The sequence below is a fragment of the Myotis davidii genome, unplaced genomic scaffold (genome assembly GCF_000327345.1).
Source record: "Myotis davidii unplaced genomic scaffold, ASM32734v1 scaffold602, whole genome shotgun sequence".
Taxonomy (NCBI): Eukaryota; Metazoa; Chordata; class Mammalia; order Chiroptera; family Vespertilionidae; genus Myotis; species Myotis davidii.
In genome coordinates, this window is record NW_006293537.1 from 15,897 (window position 1) to 27,713 (window position 11,817).

At 34.1% G+C, this 11,817-nt stretch overlaps 1 protein-coding gene across 1 annotated transcript in view; it reads left to right on the forward strand.

Annotated features, from left to right (window-relative positions):
- Positions 1-11,817, forward strand: part of MSH4 (mutS homolog 4) — a 58,770-nt gene that overhangs the window by 13,663 nt on the left and 33,290 nt on the right. The window contains exons 7-9 of the mRNA XM_015566186.1: positions 4,101-4,175; positions 7,065-7,129; positions 8,182-8,351. Of these exons, the coding sequence (XP_015421672.1) occupies positions 4,101-4,175; positions 7,065-7,129; positions 8,182-8,351 (310 nt within the window). The remainder of the gene's footprint in view (positions 1-4,100; positions 4,176-7,064; positions 7,130-8,181; positions 8,352-11,817) is intronic.

The window sequence follows — 11,817 nt, forward strand, 5'->3', positions numbered from 1 at the left end:
ATTTGCACATGACTCTTTAACCCTCCTTTGAAAGACTTCAGTCACACACACACACACACACACACACACACACACACACACACACCATCAACAATCTAACCCAAGATAGGAAACAAGGTGAGCATATGTGGCATTCAAGAATAATTTAATAGTGAGACATAGTTTCAGATGGACTGTAGTTTAGTTTAAAGAGATCACTATTTTTTTTAAAAAAAAATGTACTTTTATTGATTTCAGAGAGGAAGGAAGAGGGAGAGAGATAGCAACATCAATGATGAGAGAGAATCACTGATCGCCTGCCTCCTGCATGCCCCCCACTGGGGATTGAGCCCACAACCCGGGCATGTGTCCTTGGCCGGAATCGAACCTGGGACCTTTCAGTCTGCAGGCTGACGTTCTATCCACTGAGCTAAACCAGCTAGGGCTGACCATACTATTTAATGTATTAGGAAGTTTTGTGTTTTTCATTACAAACATCTAAAATTCTTTCTTTAATATTTGAAAATGTCAATATTAAACCAAAAATTTCAAGTTTTATCTAAGTTTCTTTGCTTTATTTTGAATAACTTAATTTTTCTCAATTGATTTCAGACTGCCATATATGAATATTTATAGTGTAAGGTTCCTTTTTACGTTAATTCAACAAGTGATTTAATATTGCCAAACATTGTGATAAATGCTAGGGATACTATAAGAAGTAAGTTTCTACACCAAAGGAATTAATGATCCAGTGTGAGATTTAGGTTAAAAATAAAAGGCAATTACAGCATAGTATATCAAGAACTATTAGACAGCTGATATTTTACCCTACTTGCAAACTAACAAGTTAGCCTAACACAATTTCATAGATGCTGACAGAAGATAGGAGAGTCCTGGGTCAGGAAGAAAGGACTTGCTTGAGTACTTACGACTATAGCAGTAGCCAGAGTATCAGCATTTTCTTGCACTGTACACAAAAAAACTTGCCCAAAACAAAATTCAGTGCTTACTGATTTATCACAAAGTGAATATCCATGTAATGAATACTCAGCTAAAGAGATAGATACTGCCATTACTTCAAAACCGCCCCTTCTTGCTCCTTCCCATCTTATTTTCTACCTCTTTCAAAAATCCCCCAAATTTTCTTTATAATTTAATTTTGCCTATTTTAAATCTTTATATACTAGTATAATAACCCAATTTTTATTTTTTATATCTGGATTCTTTTAGTCAATATTATGTTTCTGAGATTTAATCATGTTGCATGTAGATATAGCTCATTTATTTCTATTGTGAAATAATATTTCATTGTATGAATATGCCATTACTCCTTTCACTGTTGGTTGACTTGTTGACAGTTTTTGGCAATTAGAAATAATGCTGGTAAACAATATGTACCTGTTTCTTAATACAATTGTTTACACACTTTTATTGGGTTCATAGTTAGGAGTGGAATTTTGGGGTTCTGGAGGATGTATATCTTCAACTTCAGGAAATAATGACAAAATATTTGCCAAAATGTTTTTCACAATCATTGCACAATTTATATTCTCAGCAGTGTATGAGAATTCTCATTGTTCTTTATCAAAATGTGATATTGTCAGTTTAAAAATCTTAGGCATTGTGATTGGTAAGTAATAGTATTTTATTGTAGTTTTAATTTACATTTTCCTATTACTGAAGATGAACACCCTTTCATATATATACAGACAACTTGAATACTTACTTTTGTGAAAGTCTTTCTTAAGTCTCTTGCTCATTTTCCTCTTCTTCATTATCTTCTTTTGTGACTTGTAGAATTTCTTTTATATTTTAGATATGAGCCCTTCATTGGTTCTTTGTTGCAGATATCTTTTCCCACTTTTTAGTTTGCTTTTCCCACTCAATATTGTGGTATAGATACTGATGGTGTACTACCCACATCCCCTTGGCATTCACTTTTGTACAAGGGAGGCTTCTTATTGCAAGTAGCTGAAACTTACTGCCTGAGGACTTTCTCTGGCTGCAAGAGAGAATAGAGTTTGCTCTGGCAATAGGTCATAACCAATACTGAACAGGAGTAGATGAATAAATATTCCACTTTTCTTACCTGTGGAGATAGCTTCCGAAGCTTACCTTGTACCATCTTTGACAGGTCTGAGCCATAGTACCATGCAGCAGTAACCGGATCATCAAGGCATCCTCTTGTGCTGTCCTCCCCTTCCCTTCTTACTACTGCTTACTGAAATTACTTTTCAAATGCATTATTTGCCTCAAATTCTAGTTTCTCAAACTTGGCTTTTGGAGAACCAGTCCTGTGTCAGTAGTATCTTTTGATGAATAGAAGTTCTTAATTTAAATGTAGTCTAGTTTGTGTTTTTTCCTTTGTAGTTAGTGTTTATTGTATCCTGCTTAAGAAATTTTTATCTAACCCAATGTTTTGATTGCACCCATTGGATTTTAATTTATGGAGGTGACTGAGTGATGATATGGTGAGGCTGTCATTAAAAGAAGATTTTTATTACTTGGTATTCCTGAAAAGAGGGAGCATACCACACAAAATCACATGGGAGAGTATTAGGGTTGGTCAGGAGTCAAAAGGAGTGAGGGGAAAACATTGCAAAAATCTTTATTATAATGGGAAGTTGTTAGGTGGAAACATCCCCAGTTGGGTAGGATGCAAAACACAAATGTTGGAGTTTGTGGTTAGAGGGCTTGTAATATGATTTTTGTGCATCCATAAGAGCCATGACCATAGGGGAGATGTGAACAACTTTGGCCATTGTTAGGCTTTGTAATGAATGGATGCCAAGTTATTAATTATGAAATTTATAAAAACTGATTCGAACAAACAGGTAATGAAGATATTCTTCTTTGTTATATTCATGATGTTTATTGCTTTTTTAATATTTAGATTTACAATCTGCCTGGAATTGATTTTTGTATGTAGTATGAGGAAGGGACCACATTTCATTTTTCCTCCTATAGATTCATAATTATATTGACACCATTTATGGAAAAGACTGTCCTTTCTCCCACCTTTGTCATAAATCAAGTACTCAAAATTTATTGGGTCTATTTCTAGTCTCTATTTGGTTTCATTGGTCACTGTCTGTCAGGCCAATACCATAGTTTCTTAGTTATTCTAACTATTAGAAATTGATTTTTGTTATATTTCTTTTACCTTGTTCTTATACAAGGGTGTTTTGGCTATTTTTGGAAGATGTTTTCCTTTGGTAATAGTAATAATAGTTGTCTTCTGTTTGATGAATTCTATTTATTTTTAATCTTCCAGTTAGTTTCAGAGATCCATTATAAGAGAGAGTGAGATAACTTGTTTTAGGGTTACAAACCTACATTTTGGTATTTCTTTTAAATTGACCCATCTGATGACAGAACAGTTCAGATATTTATTGTGTGTACAATGGGGATAAAAGTCAGAAGGCTTCAAAAAGAAACAGTGCCATATTAATTACTACTATATCTCAATAGTAATATCCCTAAAGTTCTTGTCAGAATTGGTAAAGTAGTCCATCCATGAGAACTTTTTTATTTCCCCAGGTATAGTACCACTTTAGAGATTGTGCTATTATTTAATTTATAAAATGTTTATTTATAAAATTTAGGATGCTGGTGTTGCTTTATTTTGAAAAACTGTAAGTCCTTTGGGCCACTGGAATTATGAAAATTATTTTATTTGAACAAACAGGAACCAGTAAGGGAAATTTGTGTTATTTTGTAATTATCTGGGTTGTTTGGATTCAGTTTTTCAAATATCTTCTATCCAGAAATAATCTTTTTGCCTTTTTCAATTAATCCTTTTGCTCAGAATTGAAATGTTATTTCCTATCACTACTATGAGTTAAGGTGGATCAAGGAGCTTTAATAGAAATGAAAATTGGGTACAATGATGTGAACTCTTTTTCATTTTCAGACTTTCAGGAGACTAGTGTGCTAGTCTTACTATAATGGATCAATTTCCTAACAGTATTAAGGCTGGCAAATACCTTGGCTTGATTGATATATAAAAAGTATATGAAATAAGATAAGCATAGAATGTTTAGAGGAGAACACATTTTTTTGAAAAGCACATTTTGTATTAAATGTTTATGGTATCCACATTTGGATGTTTATTTTAATAGGTTAATGCAGCTGAATCAAAGATAACAAATTTAATATACCTAAAACATACCTTGGAACTTGTGGATCCTTTAAAGGTAATTTATGTGTGTGTGTATTGTACTTATTATTACTATTATTATTTTTTTTTTAATTTCAGATGTTTCTTTTGTCTCTTTTTTATGTTTTTATTTTAATTTTTTTATTTTTATTGATTTCAGAGAGGAAGGGAGAGGGAAATAGAAACAATAATGATGAGAGAGAATCATTGATCGGCTGCTTCTTGCATGCCCCCTACTTGGGATGGGCTTTAACCCAGGCATGTGCCCTTGATTGGAATTGAACCTAGGACCCTTCAGTCCACATGCTGACGCTCTATCCACTGAGCCAAAACAGCTAGGGAAGCGGTTCTCAACCTGTGGGTCGCGACCCCTTTGGGGATTGAACGACCCTTTCACAGGGATCACCTAAGACCATCAAAAAACACATATATAATTACATATTGTTTTTGTGATTAATCACTATGCTTTAATTATGTTCAATTTGTAACGATGAAATTGGGGGTCACCACAACATGAGGAACTGTATTAAAGGTCGCGGCATTAGGAAGGTTGAGAACCACTGGGCTAGGGCCTTACTATTATTATTTTTATTGAACTATTTGAGAATAAGTTATAGTACCTAAATACTAAAGTGTACATCTCCTAAGAGCAAATATGTTCCTTTACCCAAACACATATGATTATAAAATTCAGTATATATAGCATTAATAGACTACTATTATATAATCTATAGCCCAAATTCAAAATTTTCCAGTTGTCCTAATAATGTTCTTTATGGATTCCATCCTCCACGCCCCCCCCACCCCCGAAGTTACAGGGTCTAGTTCAGGACCATGCATTATATTTAATGTCAGGATTTTATATACTCCTTTGAATTGAAAAGTTTCTCAGCATTTCTTTGTTATGATATTGACATTTTGAAGCGTAAAGGTCAGTTGTTTTATAGGATATTCTTCAATTTGTCTATTTATTCATGGTTAAATTCAGCTCATGCATATTTGGCAGTAATATTCTGTAAAAATGTATATTTCTCATGTTGATGTCATTTCCCTATTTTTCTTTTTAAAGTTATAAGTAAGGTATGAAGAAATACTTTGAGACTGTGTAAATATCCTTTTTCTCATCAGACTTTCACTCATTGATTTTGGTATTTATTGCAACTCTTTTCTTTTTTTTTTTTTAATCCTCACCTGAGGTAATTTTTCTGTTGATTTTTAGAAAGAGTGGAAGGAAGAGAGAGAGAGAGACAGAGAGAGACACATCAATGTGAGAGAGATACATCAATTGGTTGCCTCCTGCATGCGCCTCACCCAGGGATCCAGCCTGCAAAGGAGGTACATGCCTTTGACTGGAATCAAACTGGGGACCCTTTAGTCTGCAGGCCGGTGCTCTATCCACTGATCCAAACTCTTACCTGAAGTCCTTGCTACTCTGTTGGTCACAAAATGGTGATTTTCTTATCAATTTTTAAATACTATCCTGTGCAAAATATTTTAAAAATGAAAGTGGCAGAAAGAACTTTTTTAAAAGAAAAAATAATGAAAAATAAGGAACAATTTTTATAGAGTATTCTGGTAAATATGTAATAAAAGCAATTTGGCAAAAGATTTCAAAATCATTGTCATCTTTCTTAGGATGAAAGTGGTATAGTAATAAATCTTCTCCCCAAATTGATAGATTTGATTCACAAATTTCAAATTTTGATATTTCAAAGACAAAGTAAAAGCCAAAGAACCTCAGGAAAAAATATAGCAAAGGAAAGAAAAAATACTAATTTCTGTCATCATAAAAATAATGTCATTTTTAAAGAAAATACTGGAATGACAGTGGAAATAAGGAAAATGACTCCAAAATGGAAATCAAAGTGTAACTTACTGCTACTGAGAGAACAGTGAGACAGGCAAATCCATAGCTGGCAGGAATAAAAATTGAACATATTTTACAGGAAATTTTTGAAACATATGTTTTTTGATCCTGTAATACCACATCTAGAAATCTGTCTGAAATAACTTAAAAAATGTTGACCAAGATTTATGCCTAGTGATGGTAATTGCAGCATTATTTATATTAGAAATTATAAGTAGCTTAGAACTCCAATAATTAGGGGAAGAGACAACTTGCTTCCTTCAGGGTGGAATGCATATTAGGAATTATTTAAAATTGTTGCTATAAAAGTTTTTTAATGCTTATGCTATAGTATTAAGTGGAGGAGAAAACATGCAATGAATTTTTTTTAAAGAAGTGATAGGAAATGTACCATAATATTTAGATTATTTATCTTTGGAAGGGTGGTAGAATTATGAGTGATTTAAATGTTTTTCTTTGTTTTTCTAAGTTTTTTAGTTTTTATCAGTGTATAGGTATTACATTTTATTCATAAACAAAAAATATTGCCATTGCCTTATAGCACTTCAACTGTTTTGTTTATTCAAGTAATGAAACTTATAGTAACCATTGAGCAAAATAAAATCCATACTTTTACCACATAAGAATGGAGAAATTGCTCTATTTTTTAATATACAGGGCACTTTTTTAGTTTAATGTAAATATAATGCAAATTTTGGAATTTTATGTAGAGTTCTCCAAATGTATAATGATAGCTGCTTAAGTACTTATCTCTGATAAGTAGTGGGTATTAACAGTTAGTTGGGAGACAAGAAAAATAAGTCATAATAATGAAGCAATGGAGGCCACTTATTGGCCCTGTGCTCTTAATATGGAAAATGGGAAAGATACCATTTGTCCTCACCTACATATCTAAAATATGTTTTATGAGTATATAAGTGAGAAGATGAAGCAAGAAAGCACTTGGTAAGCTCTAAAGTATTGAACAAATGTAAAATGCTATGTGTGAATAATGTGCAATTTTACAGAATAATAGTATGCTTCATTATCCTTAACTATCTTTATTTTATTCTTTAATAGATTGCTCTGAAGAACTGTAATACACCTTTATTAAGAGCTTACTATGGTTCCTTGGAAGATAAGAGGTCTTTGTCACTCAACTGTTAATCAAATATCAGATTATTCCTTTCTTCCTGATCGTCACTGATTTTTAAGAACTCTAATTATATTTTGTAGAATAATTACTTGAGCTTTAGTTAATAGATCCTTTAAACTATTCTTCAAAATTGTAACTATACATTTTATCTTGTAAATACCAATAAGTAGGGCAACATCATATTGAGTATTTGTGTTAATGGACAATTAGAAGAGCATTAAAAATCATACACAATTTTAATATATCTTTTTAGCCATTCTCTTATGGAAAGTCTTACAAATATAAGCATGTATTTTCTCTTTTGTTAAATCGTGAAGGGCCTAATATAACCAAAAATAATAGACATGAATACTGAATAAGATCTAAATACAATTTTATTTTAATATTGTTTATAGCAGTAGCCCCTTGGCTCTTGACCAAAATGACTTAATACTTAAGAACTGTTATTTCATTGATTTAAGATTCAGATCTTATGTAAGCCTACAAATTGGGGTTCATAATAAAACTGAATTACAAATAAAATACAGAACAGAATAAACAAAATGTTAGACTTCTGGTTTGCATAATCACTGTATTTAATCACTTGTATACTGTCTCACAATATATGTTCAGTCTCCCTTTCCCCTATTAAGTGAGGACCATATGTTAATCCTTCTTTGCTGCATCTAACAGAGTGCTTAATACATGGTATAAGTAAATGTTTATTGAATCAATGAACATGAAACCAGAATTTTTTTAACAGTTGTTCCAGGGTACATTTTATATTCATGGGCACAGTCAGTATGTATAATTTGGGAGATCTGTTTATTAGCAGTTGTAGAATTGCTCTTGGTGGCCTCATATTATTTTCAGAATCTAGTCCAACAAAGTAGTTTAAAATTGACATAGTCATAGTTCTAACTTATGTAAATTTAAATATATATTGCTTAATCTTTATTTTCAACAGTGATTTAAGGTAATATGATATTTGTTATCATTAACTATGATTCAAATTATGAATTATAATTATTTTACTTATTGCCTGTTATATTCTTTTTTTAGGTTTGGAATCATACTTGAAAAGATTAAAACAGTAATTAATGATGATGCAAGGTACATGAAAGGATGCCTGAACATGAGGACTCAAAAGTGCTATGCAGTGAGGTCTAATATAAATGAATTTCTGGACATAGCTAGAAGAACATATACAGAGATTGTAGATGACATAGCAGGTAATTAAATTGAGCATATTTTTTTTTGTTTTATAGAAAGAAAACAAACTTTTAGACATGCTGTGCTTTTTTGTTGGTGATAACCTGCTATGAATACTTTTAATTTATTTTTTTGTTATCAAACAGGTAAGATTAACACATATTACCACTTAAGGAATATTTTAAAAAAATAAAGATTAGAAAGTGTTATAATATGTCTATTCTTTTTCTCCAAAGTTAAATATAGAAGTACCTTTATAGAACATAGAAACTGCATAAAAAATGGAGGCTATCAGTATTAAAGGATTTCAGTGGAGGAAGGGATATCATTTTTATCTAGAAGAGGATGCATTTGAGTCAGTATAGTAATTTAACAAATATAGGGGTGAGCAAAAGTTGATTTACAGTTGTGAATACATAAAACAGAAACATTCTTATACAGAAACATGTGCATGAGAGGGGCACATCAATTGTCTAACACTGGCCAGGGCTGGAATATTTTGTTTTGTAAAATATATTTTATAGAGGGTATTTCTTATTGTGAAGTAATTATTGCAATAATTTATGTGTTCTCTTTTTTTAAAAAAATAGAATGAATCAAAAACTAATATTCCTAAAGGACTTGTATGCATGCATATAATCAGTGGACACAGACACCAAGGGTGTGAGGGCATGAACGGGAGTGGGGTAGGGGGACAATGGGGGAATAAGAACATATATAATAGCTTAATCAATAAAAAAGAGCTCGGAAGGTGGCTGCTGACGGGAAGGCAGGCTGCAAGATAGTGTGTGAGTGAAAGAACCGAAGGAGAGAGTGTGGATGTGTGGGGAGTGTCTATTAGGCTCAGCTATATTCCAAGGGACTGTTGGGGACTGCCAGACCGGGTTCCCCTGACCGGGCTCCCCTGACCAGGCAGCCCCTATTGCTGTTGAAATCTCTCCCGGAGCAGCTGCCTCTGCCGCAGAGACTGCGCCATCTTGAAGGCGAGAGTGGCTGTGATCAGAAGCCTATCCTTATCTTCAACCGGGAAGAACTCGGATACCTCCCAGGACCCTACAACCATGATACCCAGGGACCAGCTACAAACCCAGGAACCCCAGGTCTCAAGCAGCGTGAATACGCGGATGCGGACGAGCCCTGCACCTTCTCACGGAAAGGTCAAATATCACCTAGAGAAAGGTGAGGTCTGCAATCCAGGCTGGAGGGAGAAACACACGCAGCGGTATCTAGGGTTCAAAGGAAGTCTGTGCCCCACAAAATCCGCGGCAGTTGGGGTCAGCATAGCCCACGAATGTGGAAGGGGGTCCACAGGACTCCTGGCAGAAGGGAACTCTAGAAATCAACCCATAGCTGGGCTGGGCACAGGTAAACAGCCTGAAGTTCTACCAGTATACTGGCTGTACAATGTCAAGGAAAAAGGATGTGCTCAGAGACGCGCGCAATGCTGGGGGAAAACGTCACGAGTCCACTGTCTCTGGTTTTTTTTTCCTCTTTAAATCCTTGCTTTTGATTCCTAAGCCCAGTACATAGGATCTCCCAATTAAAAACACTCTCAGAGACTGCAGGGAAAAATTGTTTTTGTGGAACCTGGGGATCAGAGCGGGGAGAAATGATCAGAAAACCAGTCTAGGGCAGTCCATTCCCCCAACGCAGTATTAAGTGCAGCAGGGAAAACAAAAACTAAATACTGGATAGAGAGGACTTCTGGCCCTGGATGTCAATACAGAAACACTGCCACCCAGGGGTTGAATCACAAATTGACTCTTGTATAAATACAACTAAATGCAGGCTGAGAAACGAAGAAATACCGCCTGCTTAAAAACAGGCTTGTGGCTTACGACACAGAGAAGCTCAATAATGGGAACTCAATAATGTCCTGACTACCTTACAGGAAACAGGCATGCCAAACAGAACAGTAGAGGAAGTGAATGACCTTCACATTTCCATTTTTTATCTTTTACTTAAACTAATTTTTTTCTTTTTTCTCACTTGATTTTACCTTTTTAATGATTATATTTTTATTTTTAAATAGTATTACTACTATTATATTACCTTTTATTAAGTTTCATTTTATTTTTTCTTTAATTTATTTACTTTATTTTGGGATTAGTGTCCTACATTCTATTTTCATTTTTCCTTTAGCATCATTTTACTCTATCTCAACTTTACCTTTATGCCAACACTCTTACTCACTTTTCCCCTTTTGTTGTCCTGTTTCTCTTACCTTATTCCTGCTTTAGATTTTCCCTATTCTTTCTTTTACCCCCTGTCAAAAATTCATCCTAATTATATATCTAATTTCCACTCCCCTGCTCCAAGTACATATACACTTCTCTCTTCTCTTTCTTCACTATCCAATTCTTTTTCTCTCTTCCCTTATTTTTTCTTTTTTTTTTGTTTTCTGTTTTTCTTTTGTTTTCTTTTGCTGTATTTTGCTCTTCTTTCTCTCTGTCCTATTGTTTGTTTTCATAGTTGATTAGTTTACATTTTTGTTTGTGTGATTGTTTCTCTTTTTTATTTTGCTTTTGTTTTTTCTCTTCTTGCTTGTTATTAGGTATTGTTTATAGTTTGCATTCATCTCTGGGTGTTTGTTGTTCACATTTTTTTTTGATTAGTTGTTTTATTGGAGTTTTCTCCCCACATAGTTTTTTCCCCCTTCTTTTTTCATTCTCTTTGTTTTCTCGCTTGCTTTTTTCCATTTCTCAATATCATTTTTGCACTCTTTTTTTTAATCCCCTAATTCTCTTTTCTCTGGTGGTCACCTTTATTTGGGGTTATTAGTATCGTGAATACATTTGTGTTCAGTGCGTTGTGTGTTGTGCCTGATTGTGTTGTATTTTGTGCCTTTAAGTCAGTGCAGAAGAGAGAGAGGTACATAACCAGACACCCAGAGAGGAGAGATCATGGGGAGACAAAAATACAGCCCACATAGAAAGAAAAGGAGGCATCACTAGAAAAGGAAGTAAAGGAAATGGCGGCAAGCAATATGTCAGAGAAAGAATTCAGAGAAATGGTCAAAAGGAAACTGAAAAGGTTGGAAGACAAATTTAACAATATATGTAAGAACCAAGAGGAAATGTACAAGAACCAAGAAGAAATGAAAAATGACATTACTGCAATAAAGAACTCAATAGAAACTATCAACAGTAGACTAGAAGAAGTGGAGGACCGCATCAGTGAGCTAGAAGGCAAGGTAGGAAAAAATACCCAAGCAGAGCAGCATCTAGAAAAAAAACTTAAGTAACAGGAGAGCCTAAGGGAACTTTGGGACAACATGAAATGAAACAACGTTTGCATAATAGGGATACCAGAAGGAGAGGAGGGGGGAAAAAAACCAAGATGGCGGCATAGGTTAACGCCAGAGTTTGCTGCCTCGAACAACCACTTCAAAAATATAACTAAAAGACAGAACGGACATTATCCAGAACAACAGGAAGGGTGGCTGAGTGGAAATTCTACAACTAGGAGGAAAGAGAAAAGACACAC